At 42.5% G+C, this 19714-nt stretch overlaps 1 protein-coding gene across 1 annotated transcript; it reads left to right on the plus strand.

The window, feature by feature from the left end:
* The first annotated feature begins 2543 nt into the window (after positions 1 to 2543).
* Positions 2544 to 15133, plus strand: LOC131197988 (vomeronasal type-2 receptor 26-like). The gene is made up of 5 exons (XM_058182496.1): positions 2544 to 2620; positions 2685 to 3411; positions 7600 to 7827; positions 9988 to 10114; positions 14232 to 15133. Exons 1-5 carry the CDS (start codon positions 2544 to 2546, stop codon positions 15131 to 15133), a joined length of 2061 nt encoding a protein of 686 aa, XP_058038479.1.
* The last annotated feature ends 4581 nt before the right edge of the window (positions 15134 to 19714 follow it).

The following is a 19714-nucleotide window of genomic DNA, read 5'->3' on the forward strand; positions in this document are numbered from 1 at the left end:
TTTAAATGAAGAAATCTGTTTATTAGGTAAAAACCTGTGCCTTAGAAAACATTGCAGATGTTAGTTTTTAGTCTTATCAAAATCAATGGCATTGTTTATCATTTTGCTGCTATTTGGCTGATTTTATTAGGCTACTAATTTAATGGTATTTTTATGGATAACTTTATTCTATATGAAGTATTTTTATTGTCTCTTCTTTTGTTGTACTGTAGGAGATAACTTGTAAACCTTCAAATAAAATACCAGGAATGAATGATTTAACAACTAGGATGTGAGTTGGCAATGTTTTAGCCTTCATATAACAGGAAACTGGAATTTAAGTGGAATTGTTCAGTTATTAGCTATCCCAATTCAAATAAGCCAGTGATAACAGTTCAGATGGATTGCAGAGTGTAGTTTTGATCTGTTGTGTATTATATAAGAGAAGGAATTACATATGAACTGCAGGCTGAGAGATTCTAATCTATAGAAAAAGTGCAGAGAAGAGCAACAAAGATGATTAGGGGACTGGAATATGGAACATATGAATATGAACATATGCACACATGAATATGGAGCATATGAAGAATGGTTGCAGGAACTGGGTATATATATATTTAATGAAAAGAAGGACTAGGGGAGACTTTATTTATTTATTTATTTATTTATTTATTTATTATTAATTTTGTCACAACAGTATATGCGATCATCAACATAAACAATAATTCATTGTGAGAGAAAAAGTATATATAAGTAAAAGTATAAGTAAAAGTATGCATATAATACTATAATGAAGAGAACAATAGGACAGGAAGGGTAGGCATTTTTGTGCTCTTATGCATGCCCCTTATAGTCCTCTTAGGAATGGGGTGAGGTCAATAGTAGACAGTTTTTGGTTGAAGATTTTGGGGTTTTGAGTAGAGACTATAGAGTCAGGTAGTGAGTTCCAAGCGTTAACAACTCTGTTACAAAAGTCATATTTTCTGCAATCAAGTTTGAAACAGTTGACATTAAGTTTAAATCTATTGTTTGCTCTTGTATTGTTGCGATTGAAGCTGAAGTAGTCTTTTACAGGAAGGATACTACAATAGATGATTCTGTGTGTTAAACACAGATCATGTCAGAGTTGGCAGAGTTCTAAGTTTTCTAAACCCAGGATTTCAAGCGTGGTGGTATAAGGTATTTTGTTGTTTTCAGAGGAGTGAAGAACTCTTCTAGTAAAATATTTCTGGACGCGTTCGATAGTATTAATGTCAGAGATATGGGATGGGTTCCAGACAGATGAGCTGTATTCAAGAATAGGTCTGGCAAATGTTTTGTATGCTTTGGTATAGTATGATAGCAGTGTTCCAATATCTAAGGAGCTGCCACAAAGAAGAGGGAGTCAAGCTATTCTCCAAAGCACCTGAGGGTAGGACAAGAAGCAATGGGTGGAAACTAATCATGGAGAGAAGCAATTTAGAGCTAAGGAGAAATTTCCTTACAGTTAGAACAATCAATCAGTTGAACAACTTGCCTCTGTAAGTTGTGAATGCTCCAACCAACACTGGAAGTTTTTAAGAAGATGTTGGATAACCATTTGTCTGAAGTGATGTAGGCTTTCTTGCCTAAGCAGGGGGTTGGACTAGAAGACCTCCAAAGTCTCTTCCAACTCTGTTATTCTATTCTATTCAGTCTTAAAAAGATATGATAGTTAAAAAAATGGAGGAGGAGAGGACAAGGGCTGGGAAATGGCTCACCAAGCTAATGTAGCCTGTTATTAACACACAGCTGCCTGCAATTACAATTACTGCAGGCTCGAGTCCCACCAGGCCCAAGGTTGACTCAACCTTCCATCCTTTATAAGGTAGGTAAAATGAGGACCCAGATTGTTGGGGTGGGGCAATAAGTTGACTTTGTATATAAATATACAAATAGAATGAGACTATTGCCTTACACAATGTAAGTGTCAAGGTTCCAGAAATACCTCTTCTGCGTAAAAGAAACTCAAAGGCATTTTTTGTTTTTTCTCAAAGTTCTTTACTAGCATGAGGAGACTGGCACGCGATGAGTGCAATTCCCAAAACTGAAGTTCCGGATTCGTTTCCCCAGTTATACAAACCCCAAGAGTCCCACCCCCCTGACCCCTTTGATGGTCACATGGTCCCACGTTCTCCCAGTTCATTCGAGTATCTTCTTGCCACTCTTCCTGCAGACGTGAACGCCATCCGACCTTGACTGCTTGAAGAATGTTACCATACCCCACAACCCCCCCTCCTCCCCTCAGGAGAAAAATGTGGCAGCGTCTGGAAACCTAAAGTCTAATATGGTTTCCAGGCCTGACAGTAAGCCGCCCTGAGTCTTCAGAGAAGGGCGGGATATAAATTCAAATTAAAAAAAAAAAAACATTCGCTCTCCTTCCATGTAGGTATATTAGAATCAGCATCGAAGTTTAACCAACATACCACTTCTAGAAGCACATAAACCTTCTTTTAGAAATGTGTTCTTTCTTATCAATTCCTCAGCTGTCCTATGGTTCTGCTCCAGTGCTGGATTACAAACACCAAAATGCTTTTGTCCAAGAGATGTTCCCCCAGGGCATCCATCAGTACAATGGGATTCTTCAATTGCTTCTTCATTTTAGATGGACATGGATTGGAGTGCTGTATCTCGATGATTACAACGGGGAGAGATTTGTGCAGAATGTACTTCCATCATTTTCCCAGAGTGGCATATCTCGATGATTACAACGGGGAGAGATTTGTGCAGAATGTACTTCCATCATTTTCCCAGAGTGGCATCTGCTTTGATTTCATTCAAAGGCTACCCAAACAAGGATTTTCTAACGCTATTGAAACCCTTGTGGAAGATGGGATTAAAACATACAAGATCATCAGCAGGAACACTTCCAACGTCTTAGTCATACACGGAGAACTACAAACCATGTCAGTTCTCGTCCTCCTGCTAGGAATGCCAGAGTATCTTGGCATGGAGAAATCAAAAGGAAAAGTCTGGGTGATGACAGCTCAGATGGATTTTGTGTCTTATTCTTTTAAAAAACCACATGACATAGAATTCATCCATGGTGCTATATCCTTTGCGGTTCACTCAAAGGATGTGTTAGGATTCCAGTCCTTTCTTCAGACCAGGAATCCCACCTCAGAAAAAGAAGATGATTTTCTCCAGATCTTTTGGGAACATGCATTTGACTGTTCTTTACCCAAACCCAAGATAGACAACATGTCCGGGAGAGCTTGCACTGGGAAAGAGAAACTGGAAAGTCTCCCTGGGACTCTTTTTGAAATGAAGATGACTGCCCACAGCTACAGCATCTACAATGCAGTCCATGCTGTAGCCCATGCTGTGCACTTCATGTCTTATTCACAGTCCAAGCAGAGACAGATAAGAAAAAATGAGCAGCAGAAAAATCTTCTCAGTCAAGTCTCCTGGCAGGTAAAAACAAAACGGGAGGATGGTCAGCGGTGAAATCCTCTAAAGTCTGCTACTGGTTCTGTGAGTCTGCTACCGAGCGCGTACTTTGCACGCGCAGGTGCACTTTGCGTGCATGTGTGCCTGTGGTGCGCCTGCACAGTGCTAAAAAAGGAACATTTTGAAGCCTTCCGAGTCTGCAAAGTAAATAGAACAGCGAGGGGGGAGAATCCACTGTGCCACGTGATTTAGATTAGCTGAAAAGCAGGTAATCCAATGATTCTAGCTAATATGAATCGTGAGACACAGCTGATCGTCGCCCAGCTGATCATTGAAAATACCAGTTCGCCCAAACTGGTAGCATTTTTTACTTCCAGTTTGGGAAAACCAGTCCGAACTGGTAGCATTTCATCCCTGAGGATGGTGCTGTGACACAAAACAATCTACCAGAACTATAAATGACACACTGTAAGTTTTGAACCTAAAGTCAAAGTCTCTCCTGACTTCATTGAAGAAGAAAGAGTAAGCACATTTCTGAATTTTCAATGAAGGGGCTCAGATTGTGTAGCTAGTTGTCTTACAGGGATTTCACCATGATGTGCCTGTGTGGTTGGACTATAAAATAGCCTGACAATCAGAATTGAAGCCTAGTCATTTGTTTTATTAATCTGAGTTTATTAAAGTCAGACTTACAGCTAAGCACAGAATTGGTCACTTTGTGTTGTATTTTTGAAAGGGACAATTTATTTATTTGTTTATTTATTTATTTATTTATTTATTTATTTATTTTTGTCACAACAATATACACAAGCATCACACAAAATGATTATATAGTATTTAAACATATATATGAGGAAATATAAGGTAGTATAAGCATATATATATAAGAAAAAAACAACAACAATAAGACAGGAACGGTAGGCATGTTTGTGCTCTTATGCACGCCCCTTATAGTCCTTTTAGGAGTGGGGTGAGGTCAATAGTCGACAGTTTTTGGTTAAAGCTTTTGGGATTATGAGAAGAGACCACAGAGTCAGGTAATGTGTTCCAAGCACTGATAACTCTGTTACAGAAGTCATATTTTCTGCAGTCTAGATTGAAGCGGTTAACATTAAGTTTAAATCTATTGGTTGCTCTTGTATTATTGTAATTGAAGCTGAAGTAGTCTTTAACAGGAAGGACATTACAATAGATGATTCTATGAGTTAAACTTAGGTCTTGTCGAAGGCGGCGGAGTTCTAAGTTTTCTAAATCTAGGATTTCAAGTCTGGTGAGATAAGGTATTTTATTGTTTTCAGAGGAGTGGAGAACTCTTCTTGTAAAATATTTCTGGACACGTTCAATTGTATTGATGTCAGAAATGTGGTTTTCAACATACATTCAACATACATTCAACAGCTTAATATAACATCACAAATTCATTCTAAGATTAATTATCTCTGCATAAGATCATAGAGATAATAATGATAAAAGAGGAGGTTGTCACATTCAAACAAAACAACACAACATAACAAGTAAATAAATTGGAACTGGGATAGCTGAGTGACAAGAATCACATTGATCTGAAAACAGATATCTTGACCATCTCCCTTTCTCCATGACTTTTAACAAAAAAGAATGTCATTTGTAATTATTTCTGCATTGAATATGATTTCAAAGCAACTTATTGTCCAAGCTATGAAGGCAAAGCTTCGTAAAGGATTTTGAAACATGGGCAGTTTAGCTATGAGATCTCTCTCCAGCCTCAATTGAATTAAAAAAAAATACTGAAGGTGATAACAATTATAATACTCTGATCAAGATCTGAGTTTCTTTCAATCTAGTTAACTGCATTCATCATCATCATCATCATCATCATCATCATCATTATTATTATTATTATTATTATTATTATTATTATTATTATTATTATTATTATTATTATTATTCCTGCAATAATACCAGCGGAACTGCAAAAAACTGCGCTACTTGGAACATCGTACATCTTAAGAAGGTACTTGGTTGATACCTAGGATCCTGGCAGCAACCCGTATCAACCATTAGGACCAGTCAATGGTATTTGTGATGCATTTTTAAATGTTCAATTGACTGAGTTTCATATTTAAAGAATAAAGTTAATAATAATGATGTTGATGATGGTGATGGTGATGATGGTGATGATGATTTATTATTTATTTATTTATTTAATCAAATTTGTATACCGCCCTATCTCCCGAAGGACTCAGGGCGGTTCACAGGCCAATAAAAACATATAAATACAGATTAAGATCACAATTAAAAAACTTATTCTAAAGCCAAATTAATTAAAATGATATAAATACTAAAACCAATTAAAATCAATACAAATTTAAAACCTAGCCCAGTCCTGCGCAAATGAATAAATATGTTTTAAGCTCGCGGCGGAAGGTTCGGAGGTCCGGAAGTTGACGAAGTCCTGGGGGGAGTTCGTTCCAGAGGGTGGGAGCCCCCACAGAGAAGGCCCTTCCCCTGGGTGTCGCCAGACGACACTGCCTAGCTGACGGCACCCTGAGGAGTCCCTCTCTGTGAGAGCGCACGGGTCGGTGAGAGGTATTCGGTAGCAGTAGGCGGTCCCGTAAGTAACCCGGCCCTATGCCATGGAGCGCTTTAAAGATGGTTACCAAAACCTTGAAGCGCACCGGAAGGCCACAGGTAGCCAGTGCAGTCTGCGCAGGATAGGTGTCACGGGAGCCACGGGGCTCCTCTATCACCCGCGCAGCCGCATTCTGAACTAACTGCAGTCTCCGGATGCCCTTCAAGGGGAGCCCCATGTAGAGAGCATTGCAGTAATCCAGGCGAGACGTCACGAGGGCGTGAGTGACCGTGCATAGGGCATCCCGGTCTAGAAAGGGGCGCAACTGGCGCACCAGGCGAACCTGGTAAAAAGCTCTCCTGGAGATGGCCGTCAAATGATCTTCAAAAGACAGCCGTTCATCCAGGAGGACGCCCAAGTTGCGCACCCTCTCCATCGGGGCCAATGACTCACCTCCGACAGTCAGCCGTGGACTCAGCTGACTGTACCGGGATGCCGGCATCCACAGCCACTCTGTCTTGGAGGGATTGAGCTTGAGCCTATTTCTACCCATCCAGACCCGTACGGCTTCCAGACACCGGGACAGCACTTCGATAGCTTCGTTGGGGTGGCCCGGTGTGGAAAAGTACAGCTGGGTGTCATCCGCGTACAGCTGGTACCTCACACCAAAGCCACTGATGATCTCACCCAGCGGCTTCATATAGATGTTGAACAGAAGGGGCGAGAGAATCGACCCCTGCGGCACCCCACAAGTGAGGCGCCTCGGAGCCAACCTCTGCCCCCCTGTCAACACCGTCTGCGACCGATCGGAGAGATAGGAGGAGAACCACCGATGGCGGTGCCCCCCACTCCCAACCCCTCCAACCGGCGCAGCAGGATACCATGGTCGATGGTATCAAGAGCCGCTGAGAGGTCTAATAGGACCAGGGCAGAGGAACAACCCCATCCCTGGCCCTCCAGAGATCATCCACCAACGCGACCGAAGCCGTCTCCGTGCTGTAACCGGGCGGAAACCAGACTGGAGCAGGTCTAGATAGACAGTTTCATCCAGGTGTAAGGAAACTGATATGCCACCATACTCTCTACAACCTTCGCGCGGGCGGGTTGGAGACCGGACGATAGTTACCTAAAACAGCCGGGTCCAAGGCAGGCTTCTTGAGGAGGGATCTCACCACCGCCTCTTTCAAGGCGGCCGGGAAGACTCCCTCCACCAAAGAAGCACTCGTAATTGCCTGGAGCCAGCCTCGTGTCACCTCCTGAGTGGCCAGCACCAACCAGGAGGGGCACGGGTCCAGTAAACATGATGATGTTCGACTAGTGATCTGTGATACGAAATCCAGCATAGTTATCTTGTTTGCTGTATATACTGTCATTTTGTATAAATAAAATAATATGTTAATATTTTTTGTCATTTGAATATAATTCCCACATGATTTTTTAATTTAATTTTGAATCTTTACTGATTGTTGCTTCTACTTTCCCCAATATAAATATTTTTATCTAATAAGCCTCGTTATTTTTAATTTTATAGAATAATGTGTATGCAAATCTATCTATCTATCTATCTATCTATCTATCTATCTATCTATCTATCTATCTATCTATCATCTATCCATCCATCCATCCATCCATCCATCCATGCATTTTTCTTTCAGTTTCAGCTTCACTCATTTTTGAGAAAAGTTTCATTCAACAATAACGCTGGTCACATTATTTCTTTTAATCAAAATGGTGAACAAATAGTGGGATTTGATATTCTAAACTGGGTAACTTTCCCAAACCAGTCTTTTCAGAGAGTCAAAGTTGGAATGATAGACCCACATGCTTCTTCAAAAAGTGCATTTCTCATTGATGACAGTCGTATTGTGTGGCCTGTGAGGCTTACCCAGGTAAGTATGCATCTGTTTAGAAGTTTTCAGACATCACTGATAAGTTAGAACATTTATTCATTTCTGAACTGCTGATCTCCCTTAAGACTCCCTACTGGGTTCTGTACAAATGTTAAAATATAAAAATAGTCTCCCCCCCCCCCTCTCTCTCTCTCCCTACCTCTCTATCTAGCTGGCTACCATCTATCTATCTATCTATCTATCTATCTATCTATCTATCTATCTATCTATCTATCTATCTATCTATCTATCTATCTATCTATCTATCTATCTCTATCTCTATTTCTCTATCTACCTACCTACCTATCTCTATCTCTATCTCTATCTCTATCTCTATCTCTATCTCTATCTCTATCTCTATCTCTCATCTATCTATCTATCTATCTATCTATCTATCTATCTATCTATCTATCTATCTATCTATCTATCTATCTATGTATCGATTGATCGATCTATCTATCTATCTCTATCTCTATTTCTCTATCTACCTACCTACCTATCTCTATCTCTCTCTCTCTCTCTCTCTCTCTCTCTCTCTCTCTATCTATCTCTATCTCTATTTCTCTACCTACCTACCTACCTATCTCTATCTCTATCTCTATCTCTCTATCTCTCTATCTATCTATCTATCTATCATCTATCTATCTATCTATCTACCTACCTACCTACCTACCTACCTACCTACCTACCTACCTACCTACCTACCTACCTACCTACCTATCTGCCTGCCTGCCTGCCTGCCTGCCTGCCTATCAATATAGAAGGAAGCAAGAATGATTAGACATATTAAAATCAGTTAAAAGGGGAAGGAAAGGCTTTCGGGGGATTAATCAACCTCATGGCTTTGTGCTCCTCTGTGCTCCCTGCATAAAGCCACACAGTCTTGTTTTAACTCATTTTGGAAAGGCTAGGAGAATGGGGACCTGCCTCACCTCAGGGGGGGAGGGGTATTCCACAGGGCAGGGGTAATAACAAAAAAAGCTCTCTTTCTAGATCCAGCCAGTCAGAGTTCTTTGACTGATAGGGTGGCACAGGCTGATGTAATGGGATGAAGATGATCCTGTGGGTAGCCTGGTCCCATGCCATGTAAGGCTTTGTAGGTCACAAACAGCACCTTGAATTGGAATGAGAAGCAATCCATTCCAATGCAGCTGACAGAACAAAAGAATGTACCGTTCTTTGGGTATTTAAAATTATTCATAGGGCCACATTTTATACCAACTGAAGCTTCTGGATACTTTTCAAGAGTAGCCCCAACTACAGCACATTGCAGTAATCCAAATGGAACCATGACATGAGTGACTGAGTGGACCAATGGTGGGTTGCTACCGGTTCTCCCCAGTTTGGGCAATCTGGTAGTGTCAATGGTGAGTTGAGAGCAAACTGGTTTGCTGCGACCGTCATTTGAGACCTCTCACCAACTGCTGTGCTATACCTACCTATATTTATTCATTTTTAGCCCAGATGATAGGTGCAGCAGAGCAGATTGTCGTGCCTCAGCTGTTCTGAAATTTAATGCGCATGCGCAAAGCAAACCGGTGCAAATTGTTCACAAAGCTCATGCACGAAGCGAACCAGTGGTAACACCAGTTGAAACCCACCGCTGAATTGGAGAGACTCCCTATCGCCTATAAACATAATTTTTTGGTGCTTGCCCTAATATTAGGTTGAACAAAACTTTGATTCAGATTGAAGCGCATCTCCCTAAATTTCTTTCTCCCAGTTGATGAACACAGATCAGTATGTTGAACAATTCAGAGTCTGGCCACTTGAGTGACCTGACAGGATGGTAAACAAAGTCATGCCATTGTCATCAAAATAAAACTGGGAACATAGTATTGCATTTACAAGTATCAATGTTTTTTCTGGATAGGTTTCAAAGATCTGTTTTTGCAAAGCATTGTCAAACTCGCCATGGAACAAGATTATCATAACCATATCGACCGAAGATGAAATATAGCAAACTGTATTTGATTTTCTTGGGGTTTTATTTAGTAACGAGTGTATACCAAGAATTGACATCAAAGGACAAAACAATGGAAGAGTCCTTTATGCATTATTATATCCCAAAAATTATAGTCAAACTACATTTAATCCTGCGTCCAAAGCTGTTATAAAATCTTCTTCTGTGTTACATTTTACTCTTTCTTTCATGTCTAGGGGTATCCCCTTTCATTGTGTAATGATAATTGCCAAGAGGGTTATAGTAAAACAAAGAAAGAAGGGAAGCCATTTTGCTGTTATGATTGTTTTCCATGTCCAGAAGGAAAGATTTCGAATCACGAGGGTAAGTTATATTATTCTTCTATAGAGACAAATTGTTGACCAATCTTTTCTTAAAAACTTCCAGTGTTGGAGCATTCCCAACTTCTGGGAGCAAGTTGTTCTACTGAGTACTTTCCGCTGAGTACTTTAAAGATGTAAAATAAATTACAATTGAAAAAAAATCACCTATTCAGCCATACAGGTAGTTCTCGATGTATGACCCCCAAGCCAACCAAAAACGTCTGTTGCTAAGGAAGTCATTTGTTAAGTGAATTTGTCCCTATTCAACAATCTTGCCATGGTTCTTATGTGAATCACTGCAATTGTAAAGTTAGTAACATGGTTGTTAAGTGAATTTGGTTTCCCCATTGACTTTGCTTGTCAGAAGATCATAAAAGGTGATCACACGATTCCAAGATACTGCAAATGTTATTAATATAAGTCAGTTACCAAGCATCTGAATTTTGTTCAGTGATCATGGGGATACTGCAACAATCGTAAGTGTGGAAAATGGTCCTGTCACTTTTTTCATTGTCGCAGCTCTGTATGGTCACTAAAGAAATTGTTGTGAATTGAGGACTACCAGTCATACATGATAGTCATACAAATAATATATATATTATATAGGTCTTTGGTTATTCGGGTTTTCTCCCGCGTAAAATTGGAAGTGTCTTGGCGACGTTTCGACGAAGTCTCATTCGTCATCTTCAGGCTTCAGCTTCGTGCTTCTGGGAGCAATGTGTGACTGCAGCTGTTTCTTCCTTTTTAACTGCTAGTGGGGGTTTGAACTGATTGGGTGGGAGCTTGGCTGTGCTCTGATTGGATGGGGGGGGTTTTGTGCTCTGATTGGCTGGGGGTGTGTCCTGTTTGGGTGGGGGCTTGCTTGTGCTCAGATTAATCCGAGTTGCAGGGGGATTTGAGCTGGTGAGTTGCATTGCTGTTGTTTGGTTTCGTGTTTGTGGTCGTGCTACATCTTCATAGTGGGTGTCTGTCTGCTGTATGTATGGATTGGAGGGGTTTGAAATGGCTAATGTTGCAGCTGCGGTCCAATTTTACGCGGGAGAAAACCCGAATAACCAAAGACCTACATACAAACACCATGAAAACCTCAGAAAACAAATATATATATATATATATATATATATATATATATATATATATATATATATATATATATATATATATATATATATATATATATATATATATATATATATATATATATATATATATATATATATATATATATATATATATATATATATATGTAGGTCTTTGGTTATTCGGGTTTTCTCCCGTAAAATTGGAAGTGTCTTGGCGACGTTTCGTGAAGTCTCATTCGTCATCTTCAGGCTTCAACCGTGCTTCTGGGAGCAATGTGTGACTGCAGCTGTTTCTTCCTTTTAACTGCTAGTGGGGTTTGAACTGATTGGGTGGGAGCTTGGCTGTGCTCTGATTGGATGGGGTTTTGTGCTCTGATTGGCTGGGGTGTGTCCTGTTTGGGTGGGGGCTTGCTTGTGCTCAGATTAATCTGAGTTGCAGGGGGATTTGAGCTGGTGAGTTGCATTGCTGTTGTTTGGTTTCGTGTTTGTGGTCGTGCTACATCTTCATAGTGGGTGTCTGTCTGCTGTATGTATGGATTGGAGGGGTTTGAAATGGCTAATGTTGCAGCTGCGGTCCAATTTTACGCGGGAGAAAACCCGAATAACCAAAGACCTACATACAAACACCCGCGAAAACCTCAGAAAACAAATATATATATATATATATATATATATATATATATATATATATATATATATATATATATATATATATATATATATTTATATATATATATATATATATATATATATATATATATATATATATATATATATATATATATATATATATATATGTAGGTCTTTGGTTATTCGGGTTTTCTCCGTAAAATTGGAAATATCTTGGCAACGTTTCGACAAAGTCTCATTCGTCATCTTCAGGCTTCAGCTTCGTGCTTCTGGGAGCAATGTGTGACTGCAGCTGTTTCTTCCTTTTAACTGCTAGTGGGGTTTGAACTGATTGGGTGGGAGCTTGGCTGTGCTCTGATTGGATGGGGTTTTTTTTGTGCTCTGATTGGCTGGGGGTGTGTCCTGTTTGGGTGGGGGCTTGGTTGTGCTCAGATTAGTCTGAGTTGCAGGGGGATTTGAGCTGGTGAGCTGCACTGCTTCCTTTTAGTTAAAAGGAAGAAACAGCTGCGATCACACATTGCTCCCAGAAGCACGAAGCTGAAGCCTGAAGATGACGAATGAGACTTCATCGAAACGTCACCAAGACACTTCCAATTTTACGCGGGAGAAAACCCGAATAACCAAAGACCTATATATATATATATATATATATATATATATATATATATATATATATATATATATATATATATATATATATATATATATATACACACATACACTTAATATATATTCCATCTTCATCTTCCCCTTTAAAGGTTCCCCTCGCACATATGTGCTAGTCATTCCCGACTCTAGGGTGCGGTGCTCATCTTTGTTTTAAAGCTGAAGACGTCTCCGTGGTCATGTGGCTGGCATGACTAAATGCCAAAGGCACACGGAACGCTGTTACCTTCCCACCAAAGGTGGTCCCTATTTTTTCTACTTGCATTTTTATATGCTTTCGAACTGCTAGGCTGGCAGAAGCTGGGACAAGTAATGGGAGCTCACCCCGTTAAGTGGCACTAGGGATTCGAACCACTGAACTGCCGACCTTTCGATCGACAAGATCAGCGTCTTAGCCACTGAGCCTTTTACTTCCCCTTTACCACTACCTCTATTCTTGAAAAACCCTGAGGAAGATTTTAATTTAAAACAGATTGGGGTAGACCCTTCCACAATATCTCAAGCAACTAATTGAAACCACACCCGTATCCATTTCTGATTCAGATTTGTACCAGCTCAAACAGGGGTGGGCTTCAGATCCTTTAGCAATGGGTTTGCTGTTGGGTGAGCGTGGCCATGGTGGGTGTGGCCTAGTCAGCTGCCTGCAGATGGGGGGGGGGTGTTGTTCTCCCTCCCCAGGCTCTGGAGACTTTCCTCAAGCCTCTGGGAGGTCAAAAACTGCCTCCCCCGAGGTCTGGAGGCCCTCCGGAGCCAGAAATAGTCCTGTTTCTGGACTTCCGGAAGCTCCAGAACCTCAATCGGCCCATTTCTTACCTTCCCAGACCCTTCGTGTGGCCCCTGCACTTACTTGGAATGATGACTGGGCCAGGTGGAGACTCCTGGGAGGGGCAGGGCAGGATGGGTAGGTGGCCAGCCACGGGGCTGGCATTTGGGAGTTCGCCAAACTCCGGTGATCCTTGGCTAGAGGATCATTCAAACCCTGCTGAACCCCCAGGAACCACCACCCCCCAGCTCAAGAGTACGATCCTAACAAAATGTTAATGCATGTTCTGTCCGCCACCTCAGTCTGGGAGGCACGCGAACTGACTCAATTAGCCAGCAATGTAGTCCACGGCAACTATCAGCTCTGGCAGCAAACCAGCGTTCGTCTGCCAAGGTTTTCTTATCTCCATGATGCCGGCATCGCAGAGCTTGTTACTGGAGCAACCAGGAAGTCAGGAGCAAATAACAATTCAGGCCAAATGCTCCATCAGATAGTTCAGCTCAAGTGTTCTCCAATCAGTTGATTTGTTCGTCACAAAGTAGTATAGCAGCCCCTCCTGCTTTTATATCCTGTGGGGTGTGGCTCCGTGACTCAGCACTTTCTAGGCCTGCCCCACCCCTGCTTCTGTTGTTCCCACCTCTTTTGTCTACGAAACCTGGGATCTAACCAGGGCTGATTGTCCACAGCTGGGTCTGGAAGTATTTCCTGGGCGGGGTGGGGGGAGATACAGGAGACAGAGGCCTCGTCACCTCTTACACCTGGCTTGCCTCTGGCTCCTGGAGCTGAGCCAGAGAGGCCGGCCCTGCAGAAGGGAGCCCTGAGGCCCTTCCCCCTCGCTCTCTGAGTCATTTTCAGGCAGGGGGACAGGCCCGGGGGCCGGGCTGGAGCCACAACAGTGCAGTTTTATAGGTTCTGTTGAGTTTCTCTGACAAACGGATCCATCTTTACATGACTGAGTGCATATGTTTCTTTTTCAGATGCAGATACATGTTACCCGTGTCTGATAAATCAGTATCCAAATCCTCAACGACGTTTATGCATTCCAAAAACTTTCAGTTTCTTATCTCTTAAAGAACATATAGGGGTGTCTTTGGCTGTTCTGGCTCTTTTCTTTTCTTTCCTGACTATCCTGGTTCTTTGGCTTTTTATTAAGCATCGAGACCTCGCAATAATCAAGGCCAACAACCGGAGCCTCACTTACCTTCTCCTGATTTCTCTCCTGCTCTGCTTCATCTGTGCTTTATTGTTCATTGGGCCACCAGAGAAGATTACGTGTCTCCTTCGCCAAACCGCTTTTGGCATCATCTTCTCACTGGCGGTTTCTTGTATATTGGCCAAAACCATCATTGTGGTTCTGGCCTTCATGGCCACCAAACCTGGTTCCAAGATAAGGAAATGGTTGGGGAAAAGGTTGGCTTATTCCATCGTCCTTTCCTGTTTGCTTATTCAAATGATGATTTGTACTACATGGTTGACCACAGCTCCTCCCTACCCAGATGCTGATGTTCATTCATTGAATACAGAGATTATACTGGAATGTAATGAAGGCTCCTCTGCCATGTTCTCCTGTGTTCTGGGTTTCATGGGATTTCTGGCCATTGTCAGTTTTACGGTGGCTTTTTTAGCCAGAAAACTCCCGGATAGTTTTAATGAAGCTAAATTTATTACCTTTAGCATGCTGGTCTTTTGTAGTGTTTGGCTCTCCTTCATTCCATCCTACCTGAGCACTAAAGGAAAATACATGGTAGCCGTGGAGATTTTTTCCATCTTGGCCTCCAGTTTCGGGTTACTAGGATGCATTTTTTCCCCTAAATGTTATATCATTTTGTTGAACCCTGATTTAAAAATTGGAAGATCTTTAACAAGAAGGAATCAATAAACGGGAAAATTACAAATCTGGGGATGGGTGAACGGAACTTCAGGGTGCATTCTATATATGTTGCTGTTCAATAAATGTGGAAATATTATCTTGTGTGTTGAGTTATTTTGAATTGGAACGGATAAGCTTGGTTGATAATAAGTCTCTTTTCCATCTCCTTTAACATTTTCCAAACCTTGCTTACGATGATTATTTGAAGCATGGTAGGTATGTATGATGTTCTCCAGTACAATTGGCAACAATTCAAAGTCAAGTAGAAGACCTACCATGAAGGCTGAGGAACCAAAACAGATTTTGGGAGGATGGAGCCCTTTGCAATCCTGTTTTATGCAACCTACCAGGAAAGTAATAATGTACCCAGAGATGGGTTTCACATAATTTTACCACCAGTTTGCCACACACCGAAAATGTGAGCGTGCCTTCTGCACATGGGAGCAGCCTTCCACTCATGTGCTTTGTTCACATGTGCAGCTTGCACGCATGCGTGCGGCTTAGAAAACTTAGTGGCCAACTCCCCCCGCTCTCTCTTTCTCTCCTGCATCTCGCTTTCTCCCCCTCATCTCGCTTTCTCCCCCCTCTCTCTTTCTCTTCCCCATCTCCTTTCCCCCTCTCTCTTTCTCTCCTTCATCTCTCTTTCTCTCCCTTTCCCTCCTCTCTCTTTCTCTTCCCATCTCCTTTCCCCTCTCTCCCCTCTCTCTCTCCTCATCTCTTTCTCTCCCGCTCTCTTTCTCTCTTTCTCCCCCTCTCTCTTTCTCTCTTTTTCTCCCTCATCTCTTTTCCCCCTTTCTTTCCCTCCTTCATCTTTCTTTCTCTTCCTCTCTCTTTCTCTCCCTCATCACTCTTTCTCTCCCTTTCCCTCCTCTCTCTTTCTTTCCATCTCGTTTTCTCCCCCCTTTCTCTCCCTCATCTCTCTTTCTCTCCCGCTCTCTTTCTCTCTTTCTCCCCCTCTCTCTTTCTCTCTTACTCTCCCTCATCTCTCTTTCTCCCCGCTGTCTTTCTCTCTTTCTCTCCCTCATCTCTCTTTCTCCCCTCTCTCCCCCTCTTTCTCTCTTCTCTCCTCATCTCTCTTTCTCCCCTCTCTGTCTCTCTTTCTCCCCTCTCTTTCTCTCTTTCTCCCTCATCTCTTTCTCCCCTCTCTTTCTCTCCATTTCACTTTCTATCCCTTTCTCTCCCTCATCTCTCTTTTCCCCTTTCTTTCTCTCCCTCATCACTCTTTCTCCCCCTCTCTCTTTCTTTCCATCTCCTTTTCTCCTCCTTTCTCCTTCATCTCTCTTTCTCCCCCTCTCTCTTTCTCTCTTTCTCTCCCTCATTTCTCTTTCTCCCCCCTCTTTTTCTCTCCCTCATCTCTCTTTCTTCCACTCCCACCCAGGCGGTGGTCTCAGTGGCTGCAGTGTACCTACTGCACCATTGGGTCACCCCTTGGCCTGGATGTGGCAACTTAGGCCGGTGTGCCACTGCACGTGTGCTCATGAAACTGATCCTGCAGCTGGCTCTGGCTGCTCTAATTACACTTGACAATGGGCAGACGGCATCCCTCCTCCTCCTCTCACTCTCTTTCTTCGTCTCCCACCTGGGCAGTGTTGGAAGCAGCAGCAGGGGTGGCAGCAGCTGCAGCAGCATAGTTATCGCATCATCGGGTCGTCCCTCAACCTTAGACCTGTGCCCCACTGTGTGTCCGCCCGCCCAACTGTGCCTAGAGCTGGCTCTGGCTGTTCTTACTGAGTTTCACAAAGGGGCAAACAGTGTCCCTCCTCCTTCTCCTGGAGCACATTATGATGCAGAGCATCAACTGCAGCCAGGCCAGCCAGTGTTCTGGGACAGAAAAAAGTCCCTCGTCTCCCCCAGTGACTGGATGGGGTAGGGTAGGGTAGGCTGGCGCTGTGCGGGCCGCTAGATACCCCATCCAAGCAACTCGCTGGCCACCTGATCAAAGTGCCTTGCTAGCTACATGGCCACCGACCACGGCCTAGCCCCATCCAAGTGCCTCACTAGTGGCTGGCGGCCATATGGCTAGCGAGGCACTTGGATGGGGTGGCTAGTGAGGCACTTGGATAGGGTGGCTCATGGCTGCTGGCTCATGACTGCTGGCTACCCCATCCAAGCGCCTCACTAGAAACGTAGTCGCCAACCACTAGCAAGGCACTTGGATGAAGGTAGACTGTGGCCGGCAGCCAAGTGGGTGCAGGTTGACCACCTTTCTCAGCCCCACTTCCTCGAGGGTGCACTCGGCTGTACTTGCCTGTTCTGCTGTTGGAGTGGTTGGGAGCAGTCCGAGGTGAGCATTCGGGAGCAGAGTGGGAGGCCACCACATCATAGGCCATGGCAAAGGTAGGAAAGTAGGCTGGGCCACATGGTTGAGGAGCCAAAGAATAGTTGCAGCTATGCCTCGGTGTGTCACAAAGGCAAGCTATGCAACCCTGTGAGAGAGGCCAATAAATAGTGGTGGGGCATGGCATGGTGAGGGGCTGGCGAACCAGCCATTTAACAAACAGTTTGGTGTGCTGTGAGGTCAATAAATAGTGGTGGGGCAGGGCGGGACAAGGGGCAGGCGAGCCAGCAATTTAACAAATGGTTCGTGTACAGCGAGGCCAGCCAATAAATAGTGGTGGGGCGGGTGGGGTGAGGGGCGGGCGAGCCAGCAATTTAACAAACTGTTTGTGTACTGTGAGGCCAATAAATAGTGGTGGGGATGGGTGGGGCAAGCGGTGGGCCGAGCCAGCAAGGCTGCGAGGGGCCCACCTCCAGCACTCCTCTGCCAACCCTCTTGCCTCTTAGTGCTCCCCTGCTGCCCCCCTTGCCTCTTATCTCCCCCCTAAGTCATCCCACCACCCCCCAGGGGGTGGTACCGCACACTTTGGGAACCACTTGACTAAATTCTACTTCTGAAAACTCCTCCCAGACTCATGCAACAAGAGGACCCTGGGATATTCCACAATTCTGTTCGTATTTCATGGCCATAGAGGATACTAATCTTGCTAGTTCTTCAAGAGAATTCAAGGATATAAAAAGGAGCGAAAGTTGACTCTTTGTTTCACATAGAATACTTTCATGATTAATGAAAGTGGAACCCCACTGTCTGATTGGTAGTCAACAATTAAAAGGAGAATCCTGTAACCCTAAATTGTCATTTATCATTGCAAGGGGGGGATTGGAACAGTGTTTTCACCTGTCATGACTCAAGTTTATGTCTTTGTCAACAAAACATCTGTAGCAAAAATGAAGATGTATGCAGAGAGGTCAACGCAACCGCTCTGGATATAACCGTGACTTCTATTTTTATTTTTGTTTTGTTTCTAATGTATTCAGCATGTATTTGGGGCATTTTCTGGGGAAAAAATGTAATTATCAGTCTGGAAAGATACCAATGAGTTAATTTAGGTTAGTGTTCAGTTCAGCATAAATGCCACAATTTTTGAATGAGTTACTTTCACACACTCCTTTGTCAGCTCTTCATAGGATGATTCCTAGATTAATTTTAATTACTCTTTTCCTCCCACGGCAAATACTATCAAGCAGGAATGAAGATCTGATTATGTAAGAAAACCAAATGAGTGATCATTTGCTATCATTTCAAGCTCACTGTTATGTGTCCCCAGAGAACATTTGTGACTACAATCACAAAGGTTACTTAAACAAATAAAATGAATCAAGTTATATATAACACTTCCTAGAGTAGGATGAGTTAAAGGTTAGGTTATATAACATATATAACACATTAACATTAATTTTCATTTAACTTTATGGGAGACACTGATGTCAACTTATCCATGGACTTAAACACCCACAAAAAGGTTAACTGAACTTGCTGTGGACCCAAGACTGCAAAGCAACAGCAGCTTTGAGTAAATAATTATTATCAAAATAACCATAATTAAATTGACAGCTTTCTGTCTATCAGTGGTAGCAAAGCTACATATCACGTTTAATGTCTTTTCCATCCCAACAATTGATCTATACGCCCAGGGCTTTGTTTTACAGGAAAACCTTCTGCAATAGCAGTCAGTTAAATCAAGGTGTGACACTAAGATCTTCTCCACTATCATTTTTTAAAATCAACGAACAAGATGGTGGTGATAATAATGTTGGCATTAGCTTTGTTACCTCACACGGCTAGTAAATGCCCTGTAGATAAACTTGCAACTCGGGTGCTTCTTCCAATTCTTCACAAATATTACCATTTTGGAGAATTTAACATTGCAAGCATTACTTCTCAGAGTAATGTGCTTTCACGTGCCTTATCCTATGAAAAAATACCATCTCCAGAGAACTTTGATGATATTCCGTAAGAACCTGAGATATGATTGAATCACAATGTGTATCTCTCCTGACTCTCTCTCAGAGCAAGTTGCTTTATAGATGAACTTTATTCTGATTCATATCATTTGTAATATGACCTCATTCTAGTTTTAGCAGAGAAGCTTAATAATAATGTGTTCCTTTATTAATAGAAGCCATACATTCTGTTCTTCTTAATATTTGTGACCTTCTCTGAGGTTTTTGAGGCTGGACAGCTCAAGTTGCATTTTGTAACATCTTAAAGACTGTTGTGTGCTAACAAGGTTTTGATTCCCCAACAAAAGC

The sequence above is a fragment of the Ahaetulla prasina genome, chromosome 4, assembly GCF_028640845.1.
Source record: "Ahaetulla prasina isolate Xishuangbanna chromosome 4, ASM2864084v1, whole genome shotgun sequence".
NCBI lineage: Eukaryota > Metazoa > Chordata > Lepidosauria > Squamata > Colubridae > Ahaetulla > Ahaetulla prasina.

Bases quoted from the DNA above. Each gene is read 5' to 3' on its own strand.
- LOC131197988 (XM_058182496.1), top strand. From the start codon at position 2,544: ATGTTCCCCCAGGGCATCCATCAGTACAATGGGATTCTTCAATTGCTT. The intron at 3,412-7,599 runs GTAAAAACAAAA...TTTCAGTTTCAG, and splicing joins TCAGTCAAGTCTCCTGGCAG to CTTCACTCATTTTTGAGAAA. The intron at 7,828-9,987 runs GTAAGTATGCAT...TTTCATGTCTAG, and splicing joins GGCCTGTGAGGCTTACCCAG to GGGTATCCCCTTTCATTGTG.